The sequence below is a fragment of the Drosophila eugracilis genome, unplaced genomic scaffold (assembly GCF_018153835.1).
Source record: "Drosophila eugracilis isolate 14026-0451.02 unplaced genomic scaffold, ASM1815383v1 contig_90, whole genome shotgun sequence".
NCBI lineage: Eukaryota > Metazoa > Arthropoda > Insecta > Diptera > Drosophilidae > Drosophila > Drosophila eugracilis.
The window spans coordinates 10,590,688-10,616,981 of record NW_024573812.1 but is presented as its reverse complement, the minus strand read 5'-3'; the positions used below and the strand labels follow the sequence as shown (position 1 = coordinate 10,616,981).

The 26,294-nt window shown below is 40.7% G+C and overlaps 11 protein-coding genes across 16 annotated transcripts; 8 read left to right on the top strand and 3 right to left on the bottom strand.

Moving 5' to 3' along the window:
* The first annotated feature begins 2 nt into the window (after positions 1-2).
* Positions 3-703, top strand: LOC108111948 (UPF0587 protein CG4646). Its single transcript, XM_017221629.2, has 2 exons — positions 3-315; positions 376-703. Exons 1-2 carry the CDS (start codon positions 63-65, stop codon positions 612-614), a joined length of 492 nt encoding a protein of 163 aa, XP_017077118.1. The 5' UTR covers positions 3-62; the 3' UTR covers positions 615-703.
* An 81-nt stretch (positions 704-784) lies between these two features.
* Positions 785-7,541, top strand: LOC108111942 (organic cation transporter protein). Of its 3 annotated transcripts, XM_017221617.1 has the most exons (9): positions 785-2,211; positions 2,292-2,442; positions 4,780-5,400; positions 5,457-6,174; positions 6,248-6,341; positions 6,781-6,881; positions 6,941-7,021; positions 7,272-7,382; positions 7,437-7,541. In XM_017221617.1, exons 3-9 carry the CDS (start codon positions 4,844-4,846, stop codon positions 7,467-7,469), a joined length of 1,695 nt encoding a protein of 564 aa, XP_017077106.1. In that variant the 5' UTR covers positions 785-2,211; positions 2,292-2,442; positions 4,780-4,843; the 3' UTR covers positions 7,470-7,541. The 3 variants fall into 3 exon arrangements, with proteins under 3 accessions (XP_017077106.1, XP_017077107.1, XP_017077108.1); XM_017221618.1 differs by lacking the exon at positions 2,292-2,442 and having other exon boundaries at positions 785-1,222; XM_017221619.1 differs by having other exon boundaries at positions 785-2,442; positions 6,822-6,881.
* A 23-nt stretch (positions 7,542-7,564) lies between these two features.
* Positions 7,565-8,495, bottom strand: LOC108111947 (transmembrane protein 186). 2 transcript variants are annotated; one of them, XM_017221628.2, is made up of 2 exons: positions 8,465-8,495; positions 7,565-8,260 (listed from the first exon to the last, which is right to left on the bottom strand). In XM_017221628.2, coding segments are annotated over exons 1-2 (615 nt in total). In that variant the 5' UTR covers positions 8,466-8,495; the 3' UTR covers positions 7,565-7,646. The 2 variants fall into 2 exon arrangements, with proteins under 2 accessions (XP_017077117.1, XP_017077116.1); XM_017221627.2 differs by having other exon boundaries at positions 8,316-8,476.
* A 191-nt stretch (positions 8,496-8,686) lies between these two features.
* Positions 8,687-11,045, top strand: LOC108112050 (aquaporin-11). Its single transcript, XM_017221803.2, has 4 exons — positions 8,687-8,778; positions 9,383-9,566; positions 9,700-10,113; positions 10,204-11,045. Exons 2-4 carry the CDS (start codon positions 9,386-9,388, stop codon positions 10,401-10,403), a joined length of 795 nt encoding a protein of 264 aa, XP_017077292.1. The 5' UTR covers positions 8,687-8,778; positions 9,383-9,385; the 3' UTR covers positions 10,404-11,045.
* A 720-nt stretch (positions 11,046-11,765) lies between these two features.
* On the top strand, positions 11,766-13,267 carry LOC108111968. Its single transcript, XM_017221673.1, has 4 exons — positions 11,766-11,979; positions 12,041-12,255; positions 12,313-12,448; positions 13,153-13,267. The coding sequence occupies exons 1-4, from the start codon at positions 11,871-11,873 to the stop codon at positions 13,206-13,208; spliced, it is 516 nt and encodes a 171-aa protein (XP_017077162.1). The 5' UTR covers positions 11,766-11,870; the 3' UTR covers positions 13,209-13,267.
* Positions 13,230-14,134, top strand: LOC108111970. Its single transcript, XM_017221676.2, has 4 exons — positions 13,230-13,463; positions 13,530-13,618; positions 13,677-13,809; positions 13,945-14,134. Exons 1-4 carry the CDS (start codon positions 13,352-13,354, stop codon positions 14,007-14,009), a joined length of 399 nt encoding a protein of 132 aa, XP_017077165.1. The 5' UTR covers positions 13,230-13,351; the 3' UTR covers positions 14,010-14,134.
* Positions 14,015-14,940, top strand: LOC108111969. 2 transcript variants are annotated; one of them, XM_017221674.1, is made up of 4 exons: positions 14,015-14,255; positions 14,318-14,448; positions 14,507-14,654; positions 14,711-14,940. In XM_017221674.1, the coding sequence occupies exons 1-4, from the start codon at positions 14,147-14,149 to the stop codon at positions 14,782-14,784; spliced, it is 462 nt and encodes a 153-aa protein (XP_017077163.1). In that variant the 5' UTR covers positions 14,015-14,146; the 3' UTR covers positions 14,785-14,940. The 2 variants fall into 2 exon arrangements, with proteins under 2 accessions (XP_017077163.1, XP_017077164.1); XM_017221675.2 differs by having other exon boundaries at positions 14,023-14,255; positions 14,507-14,642.
* LOC108111965 (golgin IMH1) lies at positions 14,916-17,701 on the bottom strand. Of its 2 annotated transcripts, none has more exons than XM_017221668.1 (5): positions 17,588-17,685; positions 17,217-17,534; positions 16,965-17,155; positions 16,475-16,909; positions 14,916-16,412 (listed from the first exon to the last, which is right to left on the bottom strand). In XM_017221668.1, the coding sequence occupies exons 1-5, from the start codon at positions 17,609-17,611 to the stop codon at positions 14,942-14,944; spliced, it is 2,439 nt and encodes an 812-aa protein (XP_017077157.1). In that variant the 5' UTR covers positions 17,612-17,685; the 3' UTR covers positions 14,916-14,941. The 2 variants fall into 2 exon arrangements, with proteins under 2 accessions (XP_017077157.1, XP_017077159.1); XM_017221670.1 differs by having other exon boundaries at positions 16,346-16,431; positions 17,588-17,701.
* Positions 17,702-17,997: 296 nt separating this feature from the next.
* Positions 17,998-19,523, top strand: LOC108111967. The gene is made up of 6 exons (XM_017221672.1): positions 17,998-18,181; positions 18,243-18,387; positions 18,452-18,577; positions 18,745-18,894; positions 18,951-19,176; positions 19,419-19,523. The coding sequence occupies exons 1-6, from the start codon at positions 18,054-18,056 to the stop codon at positions 19,460-19,462; spliced, it is 819 nt and encodes a 272-aa protein (XP_017077161.1). The 5' UTR covers positions 17,998-18,053; the 3' UTR covers positions 19,463-19,523.
* Positions 19,501-22,136, top strand: LOC108111966 (origin recognition complex subunit 3). Its single transcript, XM_017221671.2, has 4 exons — positions 19,501-19,668; positions 19,730-20,527; positions 20,623-21,860; positions 21,937-22,136. Exons 1-4 carry the CDS (start codon positions 19,642-19,644, stop codon positions 22,031-22,033), a joined length of 2,160 nt encoding a protein of 719 aa, XP_017077160.1. The 5' UTR covers positions 19,501-19,641; the 3' UTR covers positions 22,034-22,136.
* On the bottom strand, positions 22,064-26,053 carry LOC108111964 (valine--tRNA ligase). The gene is made up of 6 exons (XM_017221667.1): positions 25,959-26,053; positions 25,693-25,903; positions 25,404-25,571; positions 24,084-25,346; positions 22,866-23,895; positions 22,064-22,807 (listed from the first exon to the last, which is right to left on the bottom strand). Exons 2-6 carry the CDS (start codon positions 25,876-25,878, stop codon positions 22,305-22,307), a joined length of 3,150 nt encoding a protein of 1,049 aa, XP_017077156.1. The 5' UTR covers positions 25,879-25,903; positions 25,959-26,053; the 3' UTR covers positions 22,064-22,304.
* Between the last annotated feature and the right edge of the window lie 241 nt (positions 26,054-26,294).

Sequence of the window (26,294 nt, the reverse complement as noted above, 5' to 3'; positions counted from 1 at the left end):
GCAACACTACCAACAGCTGATTTCGTCTAATAACAAACATATAAATATTCAATTTTAAAGAAATGGTGCGTGTGGGCCTTCAGATATCCGCCACATTGGAGAACGTGGAGAAACTAGAGACCACTCATCCGGACTACCCCTACTTCCTAAAACTAAAATGCAGCAACTGCGGAGAACAGTCGGACAAATGGCACGATATCACCGAATCGGAGCGTGTGCAACAGGATTCTCGCAATGCGGCCGGCTTTAACTTTTTTATGAAGTGCAAAATGTGCAGTCGAGAAAACAGCATTGACATCGTGGAGAAGTCGAATGGTAGGTTTCACCTAGATCCTCAATTCTAATCAGAGCTTCTAAATTATTTTAAACACACAGCTTCTTACACGGCGGACGATTCGGGCGCATTTAAGACCATCGTGATTTTTGAGTGCCGTGGCGTAGAGCCTGTGGATTTCTCGCCACGTGTCGGATGGTGTGTCCATTCCTCAGAAAATGGACAATTTTTTGAGGAAGTTGATCTTTCTGAGGATGACTGGGTGGAGTACGACCAAAAGAACAACAACTCCGTGGGTGTATACGAGTTCGCCTCAAAGTTCGTCAAGCTGAAGAAGTAAATCTGCCTGGAGATCTTTAAATCATCTATGATTTGATACTGTGTATACTCGGTAAACTAATAAATTTATTTTTTGTTTCTCATAACTAATCCAATGTGTAATACATATTACTTTAAAAGGTTTTCCCTATAAAATATAACTCCACTTTATATATGGTATATCGTGTTAGTATTACACCAGAATTAGAGAATACTTAGAGCACAAAGTAAATGTGTGTATGTGTAAATATACGTAACATTTATTGTGCACTGAAAGCGCTAAGATATTTGAGATCAGCTTGAGATTCTCTTAGCAAATTTCGAGAGAAAGTGAATCGAAAACTCTCACACCCTAGCACTATTCTCTTGTTATTGATTTTAATGCCGGCCACTTTGATTTTAGATTGAGCACGAAGATAGCAATGTAGCAATTGTGTATTCCTCTCTGTGTGCGAGTGCATGTTCTTTTTCAAGACGATTCAGTATTTCGCCAGACTTTGCGCGATTCGGAACGGAAACGGAACACGGAGCTTCTTGCCGTACCCGGATATCAATTTGAAAAGGCGCGTAAAACTTAGTGAATTAATTATTCCGAAGACACCTGCCAAGTGTTTATCAAGTGATTCTCCGGTAATTATCCGGTCTGGTGAGCCAGTGCAAAAAATAACAAGCATTAAGTGCATCATTAAAATTTGCAATGATTAGATAATGGTAGCAGTCTTATCTGGACACTCGGCCAACGTATTTCAGCAGCCTGCAGAGGTTCCCACCAATAATAGAAGCCACTATGACCCTGACCCTTGCTAAGTTTACGGGATAGGATAATCGTTTACAGTCGGTAGGCCCAAGAAAGTCCCCGACTAGATTACTTGTGGGCCATTCCCACACGGTTCATCCATTATGTATTTTTTTTTAACTGACACGCATTTATCATGCATCTCCTCCAGTCGTCAACTAATGCAAACTTGGGACACTTACATATTCCAATTACAACACTCTCCGATTTTCAAGACAACTGACATGCCACAATTTATCTCAATTGACAAAGATTGGTTTGCATGCATGCAAGTACATTTTATAGGAACTATTCACAATGAATGATGATTATTTTCTTTAATTAGTAAGATGAAACAGGCAATTCATCGTTTATTTATGCTGGTTTAAATCGTATAAATGGTTATAGACCAGGCCATCATGGGCCAAAAAAATGAGTGTCCAAAATATCTGTTAGACTACCTTGTAAATAAACGGAGACTTACAATAATGCATTTCAGACAGGGTTTTGAAAGATTTAAAGATATTATAAAAAGTAAATCGTGGACTTTTCTGAACTTTACTTATTTAGGTAATTATATTTCTCATCTTGATCTATAAGGATATACATACATATATTTACAAAAACATATTCAACATTAAAATATTACAAAATAAACCATTGATTTCGACCTCAACATATCAAGGAGTCCTTCCTTTGCTAATACCTACTAAGACCGGAATTACGAATACTGGGAACATTTAACATTTGCTGACGAATGAAAATTTAATAAAACCTACGTTGAAGTATGGAGGCGGTTTCGTACTAGTTTTCGGTTGTACTCAGGACGAGGAGTGAGAAATTTGTATGTATGATTTTTTATATGGAATAATACATAAATGCTGTATGTATTTGAATACACTGAATGGAAAATCTCCATTCCAGTGCTGCTTAATTAGGTCTAGAAACCGATTTGGCTGGATTACAACACGAAACAAGTCCAAGCGCATCCGCAGAGCCGGTCAACCCCATCTTAAATTTGGGGATCCACGAATTCCGGGAAGATACAATTTCGTGGAAAATGAATATCAAAAAGGTATAACTTGAGGAAAAGTCGAATATTTCGGAAAAACGTACTTCAATTTGGTGGAATTGGTGCTAAAAGGCCGGGAAGCTTTGAAGGAATACAACGACTTACACACAAAGTACTAAATCCAAAGAAAATCTCAATACTTAACGTCAAAAAAAAAAAAAAAAACGAATACATACAGTAATATCTCGAGAAATACGTAACGGAAATTAAAATGTAATATCTCAAATGAGAAAATTAAAATGTAATATCTGAATGCAAAGTTATATAAAAACAAAATACGTAATCACTGGAAAATTTGCAGTAGAACATAGAAAATCTGTAAGGTACCAAATATTGACACCACGGGAGGGGCATAAAGTTGTAAATACACCATTACAAAATCCCAGAATACCATCTACATCAATTCTTAAAACCCTAGAGAAGCCTTAAAAAATTTTGTTCCCAAAACCATCCGGAACACTCTGCACAATGCTGGTATACATGGTAGAGTTGTTCGTAAAAACCCATCGATTTCTGATTATAACAAAAAATGCGTTTGGAGATCTCAAAAGTGCATATAAGCAAGCCGGAATTTTTTTGGGAAAACGTTATATTTATTGACAAATCAAAAATTAATAATTTTATGGGTGTACAGCTGCAGGTGGAGTGGGTCGAATGGTTTTTTTGGAAGATCAAATTAATAAATTTATGTATAAAGACATTTTAGGCCAAAATTTAATTCCAAGTGCCCTTAAACTTGGACGCAATCCAGCGTCTTTCGTATTTCAATAAGATAACGACCCGAAATATTTGTCGTATTTAGTGCAAGAGTGGCTTATATATCACTGCAAGGAGCAAAAACCGACTCTACAATCACCAGATTTGAATCCCATTGAACATTTTTGGGATATCCTACAGAAAAGGACAACATATCCTCGAAGGAATCCTTAAAAACCGCATTAATACCTGAATGGGATTCAATTGATGCTGATGAGACGAGCAACTTTATAAAAAGCATGTGTCGACGTTTACAAGCTTCCATTAAGGCCAACGAAGGACCCACTAAAGATTAAAGTCCTTAAATCTTTGAAATTGTTGTTTTTTTTTCAACATTTTATAAAGTGTACGAATAATTTTTGTGCGTAAAAAAATGAATTTTTGTGATATTAAGGAAATTATGTAGTATTAAAGTTAAAACTTGTTAATTTTATGTTTAAAATATATTCTCGAAATGTATATCTTTCATTTGAGATATTACATTTTAGTATTTTGCCGACTGTATTTGATGTGAGATTTCTTAGTTTTCCTGTGTTCCTATGAAAACGTAGCGAAAGGACCCGTTTTTTTATACCCGTTACTCGTAGAGTAAAAGGGTATACTAGATTTGTTGAAAAGTATGTAACAGATAGAAGGAAGCGTTTGCGACCCTATAAAGTATCTATATTCTAGATCAGGAGTAATAGCGATGTCGATTGAGCCATGTCCGTCTGTCCGTCCGTATGAACGCGGAGATCTCAGGAACTATAACAGATACAAAGTTGAGATTAACCATGAAGATTCTTAAAGTCCCGGGGCAGCGCAAGTTTATTACAGCTCAAAAGACGGATTTTCTAGAAAAGCTGATATCTCGGTAACTATAAAAGACAGAAAGTTCGGATCAAGCATGTAGGTTTTTATGATGCTCCCAATGCGAATTGTTTTTTCGATCAAGCCACGCCCACTCTAACGCCCACAAAACTCGAAAAACCAAAAATGCAAAAATCTCGAAAACTATAAAAGCTACAAAACTTTGCTTGGGAACACGTATTTAAGAGATGCCTCTGCAACTTGCCACGAAGTTGCATCGGGCCATGCCCACTCTAACGCCCACAAACCGCGGAAAACTGTGGCGATTATAATGTTATTATGAATGCCTTTGTTTGACCTTGTATAAATTATTTCTGTTAATATCTATCGATTTATCAAAGATTTTTCAAATCCGAACATTATTTCGCTATTTATAAATAAATTAAGGTTATAAGGCCTTACATGGACAGTGACGTCACTATAAGCATACTCAACATACTCCCTCTGACAATAGGTGGCGCCTTGTGAATTTCCACTAGCAAAATAATATTTTAAAATTTTGTAAAACAGTAACGGGTATCTTATAGTCGCGGCACTCGACTATAGCGTTTCCTCTTATTTTAATTTTGTGCTATGTATTTTGAATGTTAAAACAACTTAAACAATTTGTTACTCTTTCATTAAGAAAAAGATGCATTTTATCATGTAGTACTTCGCAACGAATACTTTATTGACTAACTGTATATTTACAAAAGCAAAATCAATATTAAAACATTAAAAAATTAAACATCTTAGGGTAATCGCAGGTCTACTGATTTAGAATCCGTGGATTTCAAATCGCTAGCCAAACTTTCTTGGTATGTCTGTTCCGGCGGCAGCTGCGGCGTCTACTGTCCTGGACTTTGATGACATCCTCACCGAAATTGGAGAATTTGGTCGCTTTCAGCGGCGAAACTATCTGCTCATATGTCTACCGGTTCTTTTCGCAGCAGCCAATAGCCTCTCGTATGTTTTCACGGCAGGATCCCCAACCTATCGATGCTATGTGCCCGAGTGCGATAATCCAGATGACCCGGACTATGGAGCAGATTGGGTATCGATCGCCGAGCCCGGTAGCTGGAGCAAACTTGGTCATTTCACACCGGCCACATGCGACAGGTTCATGTCGAACGTAAGCAAGTCTGATACCGAATCAGAAGCTAGGAGATCGTGGCCTTTGGATGAATGCTCCGCTGAGGATTTCACAGCGGACACAGAGCGATGCCGGTTGTTTGTGTACGGCAGTTCGGAGCGGACCATTTTGCAGCAGTGGGGACTGCAATGCCAGGAGAATCTGTGGAAACTGGCTTTCGTGGGCACCATGCACTTCGCTGGCTTGGTATTGGGAACAGCTCTTTCCGGATACCTGGCCGACCGGTAAGTATAAAATTGTTTTCTTCTGGAATTAACTTACCGAATATAGTACTTTTCAGATATGGACGAAAGCACGTCTTCCTGTTCTGCATTGTGTTCATGGCGTTGACGGGAGTGGCGCAGGCGCTGTCCTGGGATTATGTCAGTTTCTTGGTCTTCGCTCTATTGAATGCGGTTGGCACATCAGGCGTTTACCCCTTGGCCTTTATTATTGGGGTAGAGATGGTGGGACCGAGAAAGCGTGAGATGTCCTCCATTGTGCTCAACTATTTCTACGCAGTGGGTGAAGCCCTTCTTGGCCTGTCTGTTTTCCTACCCGATTGGCGCCAACTGCAGATGGCTCTCTCGATTCCACCACTCATCTGCGTGGGCTACTTTTGGATGGTGCCGGAATCTGTTCGATGGTTGCTTGCCCGTAACCGGCGGGAGCAGGCAGGCTCCATCATCCGTCGGGCGGCAAAGGTCAACCGGCGGGATATATCGATTGAGTTGATGGCCAGCTTCAAGCAGCAGGAGTTGGAGGCGGAAGCAAGTCCGCAACATGGGAACGAAGGTGTCCTGGTCGAAAGGAAGGATGACAAGATCTGGTTGGCCATCAAACAGGTAGTTGGCTCTCACACATTAATAGTCAGATACGCCATTTTGCTGCTCATTTGGGCTGTCAATGCCATCGTTTACTATGGACTTTCGTTGAACGCGACCAGTTTAAGTGGCAACAAGTATCTCAATTTCGCCCTGGTCTGCCTGGTGGAGATTCCTGGCTACAGCCTCGCCTGGGTAGGTTTCCAAACCGCCTTTGCCGGGAACTGGGACCAACCAATCTAACCCAACCTCATTTCTTTGCCTATAGCTGTTCCTTAGAAGGCTGGGTCGACGTCTGGCCCTTTCCGGCTCGCTGTTCCTATGCTCTATTACGTGTGTAGCCAGTGGTTTTGTCACCCTCGGTAAGTACATAATGAATGAATCAACAAACTGCAAATACATAATTTTTGCATTCATTGAGTTATATTAAATGTGTAAATAGTACTCATACGCCGCATAAACCAGCTAGAAGTTTCTTTGATAAATCGAGGTTTTTGTGTACATTTTATGAAGAACTTGCTGCCTAATGAACTCCTTTTAATTAAAACACAAACGTTTAAATGTGATTAATTTTGAATACACGTTTTTAAACAAATATATTCTGGAAGTATTTAAATTTTAATCTAAAATGCTGCCCTCACACTAAGTGCAAGGAAATAAGATTCTCTGCAAGACGGGAGTTCAAGATATACACTCTTGGAGCTGTAAGTTCCTTAAAATGCGATCAACGTCGTTCTACCTTATTCCACTTATCCATTATATCGCTTCCCCATCCTCTATAACGTCCATCCTATCTCACAGGTGCTAATTGGCTGGTTGTAACACTTTTTCTCATCGGAAAGCTGGGCATCACATCTTCCTTTGCCGTCATCTACACCTTCACCGCGGAAATGATGCCAACGGTAGGTGACTAGCATTTGGTAGATTCGATACAATAGCTTTAGTTGCTTCCTATTTTAAGGTTATTCGAAGTGGCGGCGTCGGTGTTATGTCCACTTTTGCCCGCTTTGGGGCGATGCTAGCTCCTTTCGTGCCCCTTTTGGTGAGTCATTGATCTATTCTTAAAAAGATCTTTTCAATAGCTTTCATTTGCATTCTTAAGACATTCTCAAAACGTGCATATAATAAATGCTATAAATACCTTGAAAGCTTAAACTGTTGAGCAAAGATGTTTTAAGATTTATGTTTTATTCAGGTTTGAGCTGGTATTTGCTCGTTACCGATTTAAGTTATAGAAAATATTCCAAATGTTTTCAAATTCTTTAATTTTTACAATTTTACAACACCGACAGGCTTCATACTACGAACCTCTACCTCTCCTTCTATTCGGGACCTTATCGCTGGTAGCTGGACTCTTATCGCTGTTACTGCCCGAAACCTTCAATCGTAAGCTGCCGGATACGGTAGGTACTCATTAAAAGCAACAAAATCCTGATGTAACTTTTCCATCTCCTCAGGTGGATGAGGCCATTGCTTTGGGGAAACGATAACAACTTTGCAGATACAAATTCTGTAAAGCTAATTCTTATTTGAATGATAATATTGACCATCGATATTTTATAAATATACGAAATACAGTAATTTATACAATATACAATTGCCTTTTAATTCAGATATTATCAAATAGATTTCTCTGGCAGAAGAACTTTATAAAACTATTGTATATATCAATCTCCAAAAAGACCCTCAAACAGTTGCGGGTCACTAACTTGGCCAAAACGATTTAGCAGTTTGTATCGCTTTTTAGGGTCGCTGCGCAGGCATATGGGTGAAATGAATCTCAGTCGGGATGGGCTACCCTGCTCCCAGCTGGGCAGCAAATCCCCGGTGTCTACGAGGGCCTCCTTTCGACGTCCCCAGAAGTCCACGTAGGCCAGCTTTATCAGATTCTGCTCCTCGTTTACATAGACGAGGCCGACGAGATTGGAGGCAAAGTAACTGGCGAGTGTGAGGGTGACCAGACCAGAGATTCCCACGGCGCCGTAAATAGCCAGTGCATCTGTACTAATTTGTCCGGAGCTTCCAAGGCCAAATACTATTGGTGTTCCGGCAACCGTGAGCACCGCTTGGTAGATCTTAAGCTTGCTCATTGCGGCCACGACTCTTATGGCCGGTAATCTATATAGAATCCGCCACTCTGTAAATCCCTCATTGTCGTGGGCCTTACTTTTTCCGGCAGTGTCTGTTACGAGGCGGCGTCTCTGTATCGGATGAATGGCTAAGGACATACAACTCTTCCATGGCAATCTGACAGGGCAGATCCTGCATACAAGCTCCAACACTAAAAAAACGTCTCCAATTATGTATTAATGCTTTCATATATGAACTTAACTAACTTTTATAAAGGTTTTTAATTTGCAATTATAAAAAACCTTTTGCACAATTTAATTTTGTTTTTAAGTCCTTTTAGCTCGACTCTTTTTGTTTGTTTATGTTTTATTATATAGTCTTTAACCCATATGCCTTACACAATTGCTTAACGTACTTGTAAACAGCGGCAAAATAAAGTCAGCTGATTATCGGTAAGCTGGTTCCAATCGATAGGTATGGGATGACAATGCTGCCTATCTAGCAAAGGCTTTTGCTGTTATTTTTTTAAAAACTGGCGCTCGTTTCTGATATTACGTCAGGACCCAAAGTATAAATATAGCAGCAGAGCCAGATGAGATCCCGGCGAGCAGAGAGTGATCAATAATAAAATCACTTATACTGGGTACTAGTCGACGGACAGTTCTCGCGGCGTCTTCACGCGGTCCCCGTGCTGCTTTTTTAATCCACATCGTCATTGATAATTCCGAAGTATATACATCTAAATAAAAATCACTTGGATTAAGAGTGCTAGCTTTGTTTTTTATTATTGTTACTTGCATCTTCCACTAACTCCTATCCAAAAATCCAATATTTTGTTCTATTTCTTTGGGTTTCTGTAGGCAGTCAAGCCTCGGCCAAATCATTTATTTTTAGTGCTTTTGGTTGTGCATAATAATCGGAAATAGTTTTTGCACTCAAAATACACTGATTTACAATGTTCTTCAAAATGCAAATCATTCAAGGTTCAGGTGAACAACAGGCCTTGAACCAAGGGCACAACAACTAACTATTTATATACTTTTTTTCGTGACAAAAACTTTAATTCCCTTTGAACAATAAATTTTTTGTTATCAACTTTGACCTTTTTTTTATTTTTGGATTTCAATTATTACTTATTTTTCTAAAGAACCAATCAAAATGCTGTAAAGATTTGAAAATAAATTAGTTTGTGTTTAACTTTTTTAAACTTTTAATTTCTTGAAAATTAAATATTTGTAAACTGCAATTTTCAATAAGGGGTTAAGAGGTGTGAGGGGTTAAGAGGTGCGAGGGGCTAAGAGGTATAACTAATTCGATCCTCCCAAAACAACAGGATATGTCGACCACAACAGCGCTAGGGATAAGTGCCCTTTTTATGGTGGGCTGCTGTGTAGTGGCCCAACTTGCCCGAGTAATCAGCCGGCGTTTGGTGACCCGTGAGGGATTGGTTCCCATCCTGATTAACGAGGCCATCGCCGCCGCCGAGCTGTGTGCCTGCTGCTTTGAATTGATCATAGGTATGAATCAAATTGAAATTTTTAAGAGTACCTTAAAATTTAAATCGGTTTGCTTGTCTTAAGAAAAGAAAAGCTTTGATGTACTGATTCTTGAAGTCTAAATTAATTATTTCATTTCTAATTTGGTTCACAGTGGCCGACAACTTCGGGGTATCCATGTACGCCGTCTGCCTATTCCTGCTGACCATCTGGTGGGGTCGCGTTTGGGGCGACGCCTCCGCTTGCCCATATACCCACATGGAGGACGTGGTTGAGGGTCGCACTAGCTTCAAGGAGATGGCGCTACGTAGCTGGGCCGAATTGATGGGCGGCTGTTGTGTCTACCGGGTGGTGCAAGTCTTCTGGTGGCTAGAGCTCGCCGAGACCCATAGAGGCCGGGCCTTTGAGGCTTGCAATGCCGATCTGCAGGTCAGCCCATATTTGGGTGCCCTCATCGAGGGAGTGGCCACTCTGCTCTGCCGCTTGGCCTCAAAGACGATTAGCGAAAAGGAACCGCGATTTGGCAGCTACATTGATTCATTCATTGGCACCAGTTTGGTGGTGGCAGGTGAGTGGCGTAGCGCTTGTCCGATCCGATCCGCCTGCCCAATGCTGGTCTCTTAAGTAGTTTATGCCTTTAACTATCTACTGCTTGCAGCCTTTAACTTCTCCGGCGGTTACTTCAATCCTGTCCTGGCCACAGCCCTCAAATGGGGCTGCCGTGGACACACCCACCTGGAACACATAATTGTTTACTGGATTGGCGCATGTGCTGGTGCCGTGCTCTCCATACCGATTTTCAAGCTGCCCGCCGTGCGGCGCGTCCTACTCGGCGCAGAGAAGTCAAAGAAGGAATAAGGACAATTAGAAAAATTTTAAATTTGAAAGACACAGAAGGCATAAAATGTCTGCTTCAGATCAAAGTTCTAAAATCTTAATTTCCAAATGAAACAAGAAAGAATCTTATAGTTCAGATATCAGCTACTATCTTTCCTGTTTTAAAATAGACTTGATGCGCTAAGTAGCACCACGTTTCATAGATCTTCAGATCTATAATTTCCCAGACATGGACAGTACATAAACAGATCAACTCGACATTAACTATGATTGGAAACGAAAACTAAAATATTTATTGCTTTGAATTTTTAAATTTGCCATTGACTTGCAGTTAATGGCATTTTATTAAATTTTGCAAGAAATGTTTTTGATGTCATTAGAAAGAACTATTCTAATTTATTTTAAAAATGTAGTAAAATCGTGTTTAATTCGAGATTAAGTTTTTGTTGTGAATGTACATATTAACAAATATTTATACTTTACTTACAACAGTTAAAACAACGTTTGTTGAAAAAATGTATAACGGCATTATAATAAACAAAAAATGTTTGAAGACAACGCTTGAAATAATATTAAAAAATTCAAATTTAGTTCCATTTAGTAGGTAATTATCATTTGTTTATGTTTTGAGAAAAACAATTAAAATATTAATACCTTGTGTAATTAAATGGTTCTTTCCTTACTTAATGGGGTTAACAATGTGTTTAGCTCATTTTTAAGATTTTTTCACCAAGATAAAAACAGGTAAACTGATAATTTCATAAAAATAAGCCTAAAAAAACATAAAAACTAGAAACCCGTTACTGTTTTACACAATTTTAAAATATTCATTTTGTTAGAGGAAATGGACGAAGCGCCACCTTTTGTCAAAAACGCATGTTTACTAACTAATGGTGACGTCACTGTCCATGAGGGGCCTTATAACCTACATATATTTCTTTATAAATAGTGAAATAATGTTCCGATTTGAAAAATCTTCGGTAAATCGATAGAAATTGTGAAAAATATGTTACACAAGGTCAAACAAAGACATACATGCGTATGGACCTCAAGAATCTGCCTGCCTAATCTTAACCCTGTATCTCTTATAGTTATTGAGATCTCAGTGTTTATACGAACAGACGGACATGGCTTAATGGACTTCGCTATTGATATTGATCAAGAATATATATACTTTACAGGGTCAGAAACGCTTCCTTCTACCTTTTATATACTTTTCAACGAATCTAATATACACTTTTACTCTACGAGTAATTTGTAGAATTTATGATATACGGTATTGATATTTTTAAAATTATTTAGCCTAGACTCTTAATCTAGTTAGTCCATGACGAAATATATCAGAACAAGTTGCCTCGTCAGAGTGCCTTTGGAAACGTTGCGGAGATTTTGAGTTTCGGCGATACATATTTTGTTTTTCGACTCGTTTATACACCGGTCATCCAGACACGCTTTAACACATCAATAAACTAGTGCAACTCTCTTAAAATGACTTTTGTTGAAACATTTCTGTTTTGCATTGAGCTAAAATATGGTTTAATTATAATAGGGTTCGTGGACATGATCTTAAGTGCAATCCTTGGAAGTTATTTACCATGTAAGTATGACCCATTATTACACATTAACATTAATTATTAACCATTTGTTCTTTTTAAAAGGGATAAGGCGAAAAGCAGATGATGATCTTGGGTTACTTACGGAAGAGCCTCAAACCGCTAGAATTACAAATTCTAAAATAATTAGCGAATACAGGTTCTATACCGGTGCCGACTTTTACTTCAATAGGTTCGGCTATTCAATGTTCATATTTTGTGTGGTCGTCCTTACCCTCCACATTGGCTCCTGTATACTACTCATTTGTTCAGCGATTTCCGTAAGTCCAGAGAAATCACTTTTTTGGTTAATCTACTAAGAACTGTTAATGTTTCAGGACACAAAATGGATGTCGGCTCCCTATGTAGCTACTGCGCTAATGCGTTTCGTTGTTTTGCTTCTTATTTTGATTTGGATAGTTACTAAGTCGTTTGATTGTACCACCAGTTTTTGGTTGATCGGTCTTAGTCTATGTAAGTATTTATACCCGTTACTCGAGTAAAAGGGTATATTAGATGCGTTAAAAAGTATGTAACAGGTAGAAGAAAGCGTTTCCGACCCTATAAAGTATATATATTCTAGATCAATATTAGTAGCGTAGTCGATTAAGCCATGTCCGTCTGTCCGTCCGTATGAACGCTGAGATCTCTAAAACTATAACAGATACAAAGTTGAGATGCCCACTCTAACGCCCACAAAATCCGGAAAACCGAAAATGAGAAAACCTCCCGAACTATAAGAGCTAAAAAATTAGGCTTAGGAATACATATTTTGGAGATGCCACTGCAGCTTGTCGCGAGTTTTCACCTGGCCACGCCTACTAAACACGCCTGTTATAATGAACGTCTTCGTTTTACCTTGTATAACATATTTTAGTCAATATCTAGCGATTTACCAAAGATTTTTCAAATCGGAACATTATTTCGCTACTTATAAAGAAATCACATGGACAGTAACGTCACTATCGTTTAATTAACATGCTTTTTCTGACAAACGGTGGCGCTTTGTCCATTTTCACTAGCAAAATGCATATTTTAAAATTGTGTAAAACAGAAACGGGTATCTATTAGTTGCTGCACTCGACTATAGCGGTTCTTCTTGTTTTTATATACATTTTCAACAGTAAAATAACAGTAAATCTTGTTAGCCCTTAAATAATTTTGACCTTTTCCCACAGTTCCAGCCACTTACTTCTGGCTATCGGTCGTCTCGTGGTATCAGCCAGTCGAATAAAAAAATTTTGTGTTCAATTTTGTGTTTCTAAATCTGTAGTTGGCCTTGCAAAGTCATTTCACATGCTTTCCCGAAATGTCCCGTCAGTATACTTCCATCATTCGATAATATAACAACGCATTTGAACTTTGATAAAAACTAAAATGGGTATTCCAACTTTAAAGAAGTGCTGCTGTTTGGAGCTAAAATGGGGAGCGCTTATTGTCGCTATAGTGGACGTGCTCCTGCTAGGTGGAGTATGTGGCGATCTTAGAGGTAAGTCTTCATAATCATATGGTTTTTAAAAATTTAAATACAATTAAAATTATCTGTATTGTACAGGTTTAGGAGGGGTAGTATGGTATGTAACCGTTCTCGTTCACCTGGCTCATATCATCGCCTGCATTTTGGTAATGGTTTCTATTTGCGTGGTAAGTGGCTTGTGCTTTCTTTGGCCAGTGTCCTTTCGATTAAGGTTTACCATTTCAGCCAAATAAAAAGTTGGTTATAGTGTACTTAATAACCGGCATTATCCGAATAATTTTTGACATAATTCTCCTTATATACCTCGCTATAGAAGGCTATGTCGTATTGAGCATAGTTATCATCTTAATTGGAGTCCGTAAGTCTTTGAAATTTTATTTTTGACATTTATTTTCTCATATCGAAAATAGTTTATATAACTTAATTTTTTTAGAAACCAATCCTATTTAAGTCTATTCGAATGCATATTGATAACCTTTATTCCTACCAACAGTTCTTGGGATATTCTTTTGGTGGGTCATTTTCTCGTGGTACAAGATGCTCGGTGGTGGAGAATAATACTCCTGGACACGTTCATACGAAAAAATTTCGAAATCAATCCGTCCGTCATTGAAATTCATTTAATAACACAATTACGTTGACAACCAGTCAGATATTAACAACAATTCGAAAACAAAAACCAATAGGAATATACCATGATGTGCACTATTAGCAAATGCTGCTGCTGTGGTGTAAGATGGGGAGCGTTCGTTATAGCTGTTTTAGATATGATTATGGCGGCTACAGTAGTTATGGAAACCAAATGTATGTAATAATACCATCTCAATCATTACCAATCAAATTAAATATAATATGGTATCTTACAGATTTAGCATATTATCAAGGCTGGTTTGAAAGCAACGATAAGCCCTCCACCTACTATTGTTGGATGGTGACCCTTGTTATTCACTTTGCCCATTTAGTTGCCTGTGTTGTGGTTATTGTATCCGTTTGGGTGGTAAGTGGCAAATACTCCTTACTTACTACTCAGTTAATGCTTCACATATCCTTTCTAGCAAATTAATAAGTTGGTCATGGCATACCTAATCATTGGCATTGTACGCATAGTATATGACCTCGTATTTTTTGTTTATGTTTGCGTTGAAGCTGGCGCTGTAATAATTACCTTGTTGCTTATCCTAAGTGGCATCGGTAAGTGTTATGGTAATAAGTAAATAACACTTATTTGAAATAATATTTATTGTTCTAATAATTCCCAGGTTTGGCGATATACTTCTGGGTTGTTGCCTATTCATGGTTCAAAATTCTCAGTGGTTCTAGCCCTGTCAACTAACAAGCTGATCGAATCGTCCCTGGAGTGAAGATGCATTGTGAAATATTTGCCAGTTCCATATAAATAATCTGGTACTTGAAAACACTGTACACTGTAAAACCCTATTGGATAAAAATTGTACGTGTAAAAAATAAATTATAAATGCCAATCAAAAAATTTATTTAATTGCTTGGTCGACTGCATTAGGTGTCTGTATATCCACCGATACAGGTCTTCTGCGTCGGCAACGACGTTTTACTCTCAAAATGACCTCGTCTTTTATTTGCTCGTACTGGTAATCGGTGTGCCCAAGAGAACAACGTTTGGTGATTGTTGAGGCATCGTTACCCAAGCTAGTTTCCAAGGATTCGTCAATAGTCAAATCCAGCTTGGCCACCGATGGTGCCTCCGTCGGACTGTCTATGTTGAGTTTTCTTTTTTTCAGCGGGGTTTTCTCGATGGTCGTCTTTTCTGGTGACACTTTTGGTGATAACTTCTTCGATTTCGCTTTGGACTTTGAAGGACTACACTGGTTGGGAGATTGAGTGAGGATCGTAATAAGATTTAGTTTAGGCGTCTGTTGTGCTCTATTCGATGTTGAAGTCACTACAGTTTCGTCTGGTGATTGCTGGTGTAATTGCTCTAATGCCATCTCAATGGTATCTTCTGCATTACTCAGATTTGTATAGCTAGGATCCACGATGCTCGACGGCTCTTGTTCGTTCATCAGCAAATTCATGGCAGCTTCCAGAATAACCTCGTCATTTTCATCGTTGTGATCCAGTTTCGTTGAATCGGGCTTAGCATACAGAATAGTGGAAGACTTAATAGGTGTATCGACTGCAGAGCTGATATGTTCTTGATCTTTTAACTCTTTAAAACGAGAGTTGCAATTCTCGGGCGTTTTAACAAATAAATCAATGTTTTGTACTTTTGAATCCGAGATTGCTGAAGTTTCTTTGCACTGCTTATCGACTTTAACAGCTATGTGGTCAATATCAGCCATTTTTGGCAGTCGAATATCCTCGATTATCTGTATTCCGGCGTCCAATTTAATCGCATGGTTATGTTCATCAGTCCCTGAGCCTGCTTTAATATTATCTATACTCGGAGGATCGACATCTTTATAGGCTGTAGCAGCATCTTTGCATACTGGTTGATCTACAGTCTCTGGCTTTTTGGTTGTTAGTACGTCTTTAATTTCTAAATTTGTTTTTTTGTTGAATTTTACTAGCGGCTCCCTCGCTTGACTTTCATTTGCAAGTCTGTTAAGTTGTTGCTCTTCTTTTTTACAATGTTTCGTAGCTTCGCTTGCAGAGTCCTTTGAATGATTCGATATAGTTAGAAGTTTTTCGACAGGCTTTATCATCTCTACTGGTTCGATGTCGTTTGGGACAAAAGCTGCACATTCCGACTTGGAAATCAAGTGCAATCCCGGAATTATAGCATGTTTACTTTTACAGACTTCAGAAGAATCCTTTGGAATAAATATCGAATTTGTACTAGTATTCCTTTCGTTGGAAGCGACTTTTTTCGACGATCCAGTTTCAAGTTTGGCCAACTTAATTTGCGGGCTCTCACTCCGGGAGTCATTCGCTTCATCGAGTAGGGCCGCCGTTGCTTGAGGCTTTTCTTCTGGCAAATTGATTCTGCAACAAAAGTCAGATGCTGCTATCAACAAATTAAACCGATGTCCTCTTCTTTCACTAACCTGGGGGACTGGGAACGACTTCCACGTTTAACTTGCCGGGCACTGCATTTAGAACTCCTGGTATCTAGTCTAGAGCTATGTTTTGGGCTCCGACTTCGGCTATGTCGTCGATCTCTTGATCTGTGACCTTTTCCTGAATAATGATTGTGAGTGCTCGATCTCTGTTCGTTGGTCTTAGGCTGTCCCAGCTCTGGATAGTTGGTTCGTATGATCGACTTCTTGGTGTCTTCCCTTGTTTTCGTCATTTTTTCATCATTTTTAAAGTTTGCCTTTCTAGTGTCGTTTTTTGATGCAGTCTTGAAAGGATTTCTATCCGTTTCCGAGTTCTTCTGGGCATTCGACTGGCATTCTTTGATCCGCTTACTCTCTTGCCCTTTTTCCCCTTTCTCGTCGACTTCTCGCCCTCGCTTACGCCGGAAGCACAAGTCGTCCTTTCTGATAAAGAATGTTTTTTAGTTTCGAAATTAGGATACCAAGAATGCTTACTAACTCCTTTCGCAATTGGGCAATCAGGGCCTCTTTCCTCTTTACTTCAGCCTTCGCCGTGTCGAGTAGATTCTGCAAATTAACCTCCATAGTCTTGATCTTCTTTCCGAGCGCTTTATTCTCAATCTTTAGATCCTGGATTTCGGCTTGTGCCTTTTCATATTTGACTTCCCATGCCAGCAGCTCCTTGGTTTTCTACAAGATAATAAAGCGGTAATTAAAGACTGTCAGAAGAGTTCTAACTGAGATGACATACGTGGTCTTCAGCTTTTTGGAAGTCGTCCAAATCGTCATAGATGTCCAAATCAAGAGATCTCTCCTTTTCAACAATCTTTGTCGAGCCTTGAGACTTTATCTCGTCCAAATCGTCGTAGATGTCTAAATCAAGGGATCTATCCATTTTTTCGGTCGTTGTCCACTCCTTGAGCTCTACTTCAGTCGACCGCTGGCTTTTCAAGTCCACAAATTTCTCCAGAGATTGTGGAAGCACTTGCTTATCGTCGGGTTTCGTGGCATAAGCATTATTTTCATCGTTTTTGTCTTTACCATTCGCCACCGCTTTTTGGATGCGGCCCTTGAATAATATAAAAGTATTAAAATAAATAAACAGTTATCCAATACACTCACCTCGATGTTTAACTGGTCCGCCATAAGTTTAACAAATTTATAAACACTCTTCTAGCCACCAGTTGAAATTAGCGATGAGCAAATATAATAAGTGATGAAACTTCTTTTTGATGCAAATAATCGATAATCTAGTCCGATAGCCAATTTGTACAAAATTTAAATTTAGAAGTTGTTCATTAGAAAATGAATGTTTATGCTATCAGACTTAGATTGAATTATCCCTTTTTTTTGTGTTTGTCAAAGAACGGAACTTTCGCAATAAGTTCAATTACGATTTCTTATATCGATTAAGATTTAGTTCAAGATTTAGATTAAGTCACTTACTGCAATTTTAAGATATCTTCATAAGTAAATGACTGCCAACTCTTGAAATTAATCTAGTTCACATACTTTAGTACTCTAACTTCTATTCTAAGCAAAAATATATACATACAGTGTACAGAAACTACAAACGTAACGGCACACAATGGAAGTCACATCGGAAAGAAAAGCTTACTACAAAAGGGAAAGAAGGAAGTTCGCCCTGATCACCTACCTCCTGACCGCAATTTTTTTGCTCTTAGCCCTGTTGCAGTGGGTTATTTTCTACTTTGTGTACGTATACATCAGCAATCTACATACATCCGATATCTCTTTATATTTCCTTGATTATCAGAGATGTTATAAAGTTATTTTTTATTGAATATTATTTGGTGAGCTGCATTTTCTTTGGAATAGGACTGGTCCTTCTCGTTCTTTTCATTTTCTTTGAGGCATTGCGTTTCAATAAAATGATAAATTGGTTGTTTGCTGTACTTATTGTAAGTCTTAAATCAGAGTCGTAGCTGTGTGATATAATTGACATAAGTATGTATTTATTTTCAGTTTGAATGCATTGTGCTCGGGATGGCACCTTTGATTACTCACCACTATACGTATCAATTCCTTTTTAGCTTCTTTATTTGGACAGTGGCTTTGGCACTTTTTATCTTATGCGGTTCCTGCATACCGGTAAGAAGATCCTTAAAGAGTCAGATCTTTATATTATACTCGTCCAAAACATCAAACTTTAAGGGTTAGCGTTAATTTGTATTTCCCGACCAACCTGAGAAAAAAAAACTATAATTCATTTGATATATTGAATGTATGTACGTTTAAGATTATTATATTCCCCCAAGCTTGATCTGACTTTGGATGTGGTGGTTCTATTTGTCCTTGCTGTGGTATCCATTATTGCCGCTATATACTTTGTGATGTTGTATATTGTGATCAACGCTCCATATTCGTTTATCGTGGCTCGTTTCTTTATCGTAATCAGCATCTTGATGGTTGGTACCAATTTTAGTTCATAATTAATTAATTTAATAAATATCCATATTTACAGTTCGTCATGTACCATGCTCAGATTATAAATGGTGGAAGGTTTGCCGAGATGCGTACTCAGGACTATTTCCTGGGAGCATTAATGTTGTTCCTTGATTTCCTTCTTCTCTACCTTTTCTCATTCCAAATGGCGCCAAAGTGGTCTGACTTATGTGACAGTGAGCTATCGAAAAATTTGGTCTTATTCAAGGATACCACGACAGCAGGGTGGACAGGGAGCTCGAATGGTAAGCTGTTGATAATACTTTATTTTTCTACCTATTTATAACTTTCAAATTGAAACCAAAGAATAATTTTTGGTGCAGTTTTTTTTATGTACTTATGTACATATTTATAAAGTCAAACCTATGGTATTTATTATTTCATAGGTTATGTCCATATAATAATTTATATATATTATATATTATAATAATTTATAATCAAATGTAGAACAAACCAATCTATAATCTACAACCTTTCCTATTTCAAGATTATTATGGCTACGTGAAAGACACAACTACCAACCACCCCTAAAACCGTTACTCAACACTGCAGTCAAGTTGGCGCCAAAACACACAGCTGATTTCATTTCGCGTTGCTACCGGTGAAGAAACTTTAATTGGCACAAAGCTGACATAAACAAATAAATACACTCAATCCGGCCATTTATAAAGACATCACAACAACGAGGCGGTGTTAGTAGAAAATCATCGATGGATCCCACCATTTCCGTGTCCAAGGTGAGTGGCTCAGTTTCTACAGCCAGACTTTATGGGTAATCTTTTATTGTTATGCTTCTAGGGATGTTTTGTATACAAAAATGGCGCTACGAGAGCCGGTAAAAAGGCGGCCACAAAGCGAAAACGTTCTATTACGGGATCCAGCAGTCTTTTGGGCCAAGAGGTGGTCCAGCAGCCTTTCTATGTGGAATACCGCAACGCCTGGAACCAGGTAAACAATCATATTACCGATCTACAAGAGCAGAGCTATGCTCGGACTCTGGATCAACTGGTGGATTTTGTGGTGGGGCAGGGTCAGGGAACTAGTCTGAACGAGGTCTTGCCTACCGCTGCCTTGTTGACGGGCATCAATCAACCAGATCACCTTAGCCAGTTTATGGCTCTCACCCAACGACTTCACGCTCAGCGGGCTGCAAGAGTCTGTGTCCTGCAGTCGCGGGATTGCGCGACCCTGAAGGCCGCAGTGGAGTCTTTGGTCTTCGGTCTTGTAGAAGATGATGCAGAGGTAGAGGAAGTCGAAGACGATGGTGAGGATGTGGCGGAGCGGGATCGCAAGCGGTTGCGACGTTCACAGTGCACTATGAAGCAGCTAAAGTCGTGGTACACTAATAATTTTGACTCGCAGAGTAAGCGTCGGCAGTTGGTAGTCATTCTGCCGGACTTTGAATGCTTTAACGCCATCGTGCTGCAAGATCTCATTCTAATCTTAAGTTCCTATTGCGGTGTACTGCCATTCGTCTTGGTCCTTGGAGTGGCCACGGCCATGACAGCCGTGCATGGCACACTGCCCTACCACGTCAGCAGTAAGATTCGACTGCGGGTTTTCCAGACTCAGGCTGCCCCCATGGGCCTTAACGAGGTAAGATTATCTGTTGAACTGAACAAAGTCCATATGCAATGTTTTTTAATTTTAAAACACTTAATTTAAAAAACACCTTTTTATCGATTTTCAAGGTGCTAGATAAAGTTCTTCTCTCACCTAAGTACGCTTTCCATCTCTCGGGGAAGATTTTCAAGTTCCTGACCCACATATTCCTGTACTACGATTTCTCTATCAACGGATTTATTCAAGGTTTCAAGTATTGCCTGATGGAGCACTTTTTTGCTGGAAATGCATTTGCGCTTTGTACGAATTACAGCAAAGCCTTGGGACGCATTAAGCAGTTGACACATGAGGACATGGAGACCATTCGAAGACTGCCTTCGTTTCGTCCGTACGTCGAGCAGATAAATGATTGCAAGCGTATAATAGCTGTGCTTACCGACGATGACTATTTAAAGAAGAAGCTGCCGCAGCTACTACGCGACTGTTTGCTCCATTTTCTGCTATTCCGCAGCTCACTAGAGTTCCTTACAGAACTGGTTGGGGATCTGCCCCGTTGCCCTCTAGGAAAAATGCGACGTGAATTGTATGTCAATTGCCTTAACAGATCTGTCATCACCATGCCGGAGTACAAGGAATGTATACAGATGCTTAGCTTTCTGTCGAAGGACGAATTTGTGGCCAAGGTTAACCGTTGCCTAGAAAGAACCGAAAAGTTCCTTTCTGAAGAGATCACCTCATTGGAGCTTGGCGAGGCTTGCACTGCTGTGCTGCAACCACATCTACAGACTATCCGCCAGTCGCTGGACAATGTGGTAAAGTCAACAATGGCAACCATAACAACAACATCGCCCAACGAGGTCCGCCCAGCCACCGACCATTTGACTAATGTAGCCTCGAGGCAGGAACTCAAAGAGCAGTTGTTACAACGCAGCAAGGAGGACAAGAACCGGCATCAACAGAGTACTCCAACCACTCAGTTCGCACGGGCCCTGCAGAAGACCCTACAGCTTATTGAAACGTTGCTTATTCAGGATCACCTCCGCCCGCTGCAGGATGCACCGCCTATTCACGAACTTTTTGTATTTAGCGACATTGCCACCGTTCGCAGAAACATCATCGGAGCCCCTCGAGCGGCACTGCACACTGCCCTAAACAATCCTCACTTCTACATGCAGTGCAAATGCTGCGAGCTTCAGGATCAGTCTCAGCTGGTCAGCACCCTGCCCGATCTTTCCGTGGTATATAAACTGCACCTGGAGTGCGGTCGAATGATAAATCTCTTCGATTGGCTGCAGGCATTTCGTTCCGTGGTGAGTGGCAACGATAACGAGGATGCGGCCCAGGAACAAATTGATCCACAGATCCAGTGAGTAGTACTTCATATGTACATACAATTCCCCTCTTGATTTTTGTATAATTGTTTCGGTTTCACCCCCAATTAGAGCACGCTTCACAAGAGCCGTGGCGGAAATGCAGTTTCTGGGATACATCAAGATGTCAAAACGCAAGACGGACCATGCCACCCGATTAACCTGGTAGTTCGAGAATAACAAAAAATTCATTGGGAAATTTCATTTTTCTTTTTATTTATATTGGGGAAAATTTCATGTGTTGTAGGGTAATAAATAAAATAAAAAATCAATCGATTCGTCTACTATGTTTGAAATGCATAAACTGTCTGTCCTAGCAAATGAAGCACATTTGTATATTTTTAAGTTATATTTTAAGGCCTTCGCCTTAGCAGCTAGCGAGGCAAGCGTGCTAAAATATCAATTACCATTATACCCGTTTAGAAGTTAGCCGTTCTTGTTCACATTAGTTTCAGTGTCTCAATAGCGGCAGCAATTCGTTCAATTTCTGCCCGAGACTCGGAGAGCTTTGTCTCGTTGGCCTCCTGCACCTCAGCGGGAACCTTGGTTGAGTAGTCCACGGCTTGAATGGCCTGGTTCAGTTTGCTAACCGTCTGCACTAACTGGTCGGTCTTCTTCTGCAGTTTAGCAATTTCCTTGTCCGCTTCTACAAGTCCCTTAAGCAACAGATGCACCTCGCACTGGCCAGTTACTGTCAGGATGGCGCAGCCCGCTGGAGCAGGGTTGTCGAAGACCACCTTGGAGCAGTAGGAAATTGTGGCCAGATCTTTGGCGTATCGTTTGAGTATTTCACTGGGCACCGTATCCGTACACACTATGTACACTTCGGTTTTAACCTTGTTGGGCAGATTGTAGTCGGAGCGGGCGGATCGGATAATCCTGGCAGCCTTCTGAACAAATTCCACGTCCGACTCTATTTTCGTGCTGCGCCAGGATATATTGCCTAGAATGAGGAATAGAGTTAATTTATGTTGCATTCAAAGCCAAAATAAGAGTCTTACTTGGATAGCTGGCCACACAAATGCTAGGAGCGGGCTTAGCCCTTGGTAGCCGCTGGTAAAGTTCCTCCGTGATGAAAGGCATAAACGGAGAGAGCAGACGCAGACCAAAGTCCAGGCAAACATAAAGGGTGCGCCTGGCGGCGGCCTGCTGCTCTTCGGTGCCGCTTTGGAAGATAGGCTTGAGGCACTCCAAGTAAACGTCGCAAAGATCGTAAAGCCAGAATGCGTAGCAAGCGCTGGTGGCAGCAGCAAAGTCATAAGTCTCGAACCCGGTATTACATGTCTCAACGGCCGATGCCAGTCGTGACAAGATCCAGGCGTCCATCTGGTTAAGTGCCTCAGATGGACCTAGCTCCGTATCGAACTTCTCAGATCCGGTGAAGTAGAGCAGAGCGAACTTGGTAGCGTTCCACAGTTTGTTGCAGAAGAAACGATATCCCTGGACGCGATTAATGTCCAGGTTGATGTCGCGGGCCTGCGTGATGTAGGAACACAAAGCGAATCTCAGGGCATCCGACCCACACTCGGGAATTCCTTGTGGGTAGTCTTGCTTTTGCCCAGCCTTAGCCTTTTCGATTTCGCGGGGATCCAAGTTGGAGCCCACAAGTTGCGCATTGAGGCCCTCCAGGGTAATGCCACGAATGACATCCATTGGGTCGATTACATTGCCCAGGGATTTCGACATTTTTCGACCATGCGCATCCCTCACCATCGGGTGTAGGTAGACCTCTTTGAACGGCAGCTTGCCCAGCAGCTTTTGACCAAAGAATACCATACGCGCCACCCAGAAGAAGAGTATATCATGACCTGTCTCCAGCAGTGATGTGGGATAGAAAGTCTCCAAATCCTTGGTTTTGTTTGGCCACCCAAACACCGAGAAAGGAAAGATGCCAGAACTAAACCACGTGTCCAAGACGTCTTCATCTTGCTTGAGTACAATTTTGCTGGCGTCCACACCAAAACGTTCGGCTGCCTTATCCAGAGCCTCGGTCTCGCTTCGCGCCACAATCCAATACTGCTCGTCGTCGTTCTAAGAATAAAACAAGTAAGAAGCTTCAGTTAAATTTAAATCTATAATATAAGCTATGTATAACAAAAAGTATTGATTTTATTAAATGGTTTCTATTTTTACGCACCACTCTTCCATGTGCCGACTGAGAAATCGAACATTATATATTACCCACAGATAAAGTTGCTATACAAAACAGATTTACTTACCGATCCGGTTTGGATTGAGGGGTCATTGAAGCTGACATAGTATGCCGGAATCCGGTGTCCCCACCACAATTGTCTCGACACACACCAGTCGCGGATACCGTCCATCCAATGGTACCAAGTCTTGGTGTGATGCTCAGGGATGATCTTCAGTTCGCCGGAACGCACAGCCTCTGTTGCGGAAGCAGCCATGTCCGAACAGCTAACATACCACTGGGGCTTAATCAGAGGTTCAACAACGTCCTTGGAGCGACTGCAGATGGGCACCACCATCGGGTTGTTAATGGTTTCACGGTACAGATTTAGAGCCTTAAGCTTTTCCAGGATCTTCTTACGGCACTCAAAACGCTTCATACCAGTGAACTCTCCGTAGTCGCCGATTATAAAGCCGTCATCGTTGAAGATGGTAATGAAGGGCAAGTTACAGCGCTTGCCAACCTCATAGTCATTAGGATCGTGGGCCGGTGTGATCTTCACGGCTCCCGTGCCAAAGCCAATGTCCACAAACTCATCGCAGACAATCGGTAGACGACGCGTAGAGAATGGGTGGACAACGAATTTGCCATGCAGATGCTTATACCGCTCGTCCTGAGGATGAACAGCCACAGCTGTATCACCCAGCATCGTCTCAATACGTGTGGTCGCTACAATGATCTCCTCGTCACTACCCTCAACCTTGTAGGCGAACTTGATTAGCACACCGAACTCCACCTTGTCATCGTAACCGGGAATGGAGAGGAAAGTGCGGCCGGGAATCTCTACCTTATCCACTTCGATATCCGATATGGCCGAACGCAATGTACAAGACCAGTTTACTAGCCGGGAGCTCCGGTAAATGCTGCCCTCTTCATGCAAGCGTACGAAAGCCTCAGTCACAGCCCGACAGAGCTTGGGGTCCATGGTGAAGGCCACTCGCGACCAATCGTAAGATGAGCCTAGGCTCTTGAGTTGTTCATAGATGCGTCCGCCCTTTTCCCGACGCCAGTCCCATATGCGCTCGATGAATTTTTCGCGACCAAGGTCGTGACGCGAAAGTTTCTCGTCACGCCAAAGCAGCTTCTCTACCACCACCTGGGTGGCAATGCCAGCATGATCACAGCCAGGCACCCATAGAGTGGTACGTCCTTTCATGCGGTGGTAGCGAGTGATGGCGTCTTCAATGGAGTTGGTTAGAGCGTGACCCAAATGCAGTGATCCCGTTACGTTGGGTGGCGGAATGATCATCACAAACTTGCCATTGGGATTGGGTGCGTCAATTGATGCACGCTACAGGATCAGAAACGTTTAGATTTAATATGATAACTAAGATTTAACTGGACTTACCCCATACTCAGGGGTGAAAAAGCCTTCCTTCTCCCACCAACTGTACCACTGGGCCTCCACATACCGTGGACTGTAGGCATCCGGTAAAGGCCCATTTAAATCCTTCTTTTCACCAGGTGCCGTTTGGGCCGTGTACACGGCAGCCTCTTTTACTTCCTTGGATCTCTTCTGCAAAGGTAGATAATTGGAGAAAGACATTAGCTTTCTCCTATAACAATGGGCAGTAATTGCTCCCTCTCACTTAGCCACATAACCTCGATTTGGAACCTCTATAAAATTGTTAACATACCTCGGGCTTCTCCTTCTTGTCTCCCGCTGCTGGAGCAGCCGCCGCTTTCTTGTCCAGCTTCGCCTGGAGCTTGGCTAGCTTCTCCGCCTTTAGACGCTCCTTCTCTAGCTGCTTGGCCGTCTTTGGAGGATCACCTCCGGCTTCGGATGGTGCACTAGCATCGTTCTGCTGTTCAGCCTCGGGCATTTTACAGGTATTCGCAGGATTAGATCTGGATGGCCCAATCGTAAGCCAAGTGATGAAATTGACTCAGGTATATTACTCACATGCAGTTGGATTGGAGTCGCAGAAAAAACAGATGAAAACGTGTGCACTTTGAGGGCAGGGTTGCCAACAACTATTTTTATTTCAAAATTTAATTTGGCGAAATTCTATTTTAATTGTTGCCAAATGTTTGTTTTTATTTCATCTCAACTTAAGTTGTTAAAAGTAAAATATTCAAAAGAAGTAAACAATAATAGTTTTAAAATAGTACAACTAAAAGAAAAAAGTTTTTAGGTTTATTGAAGATTTTAATATTTGCTTACAAATGATTTTATCGAAAGTAAAAATAAATAAAGAGATATAAATTAGATTAATTATTAAATTACAATATTCGGCAA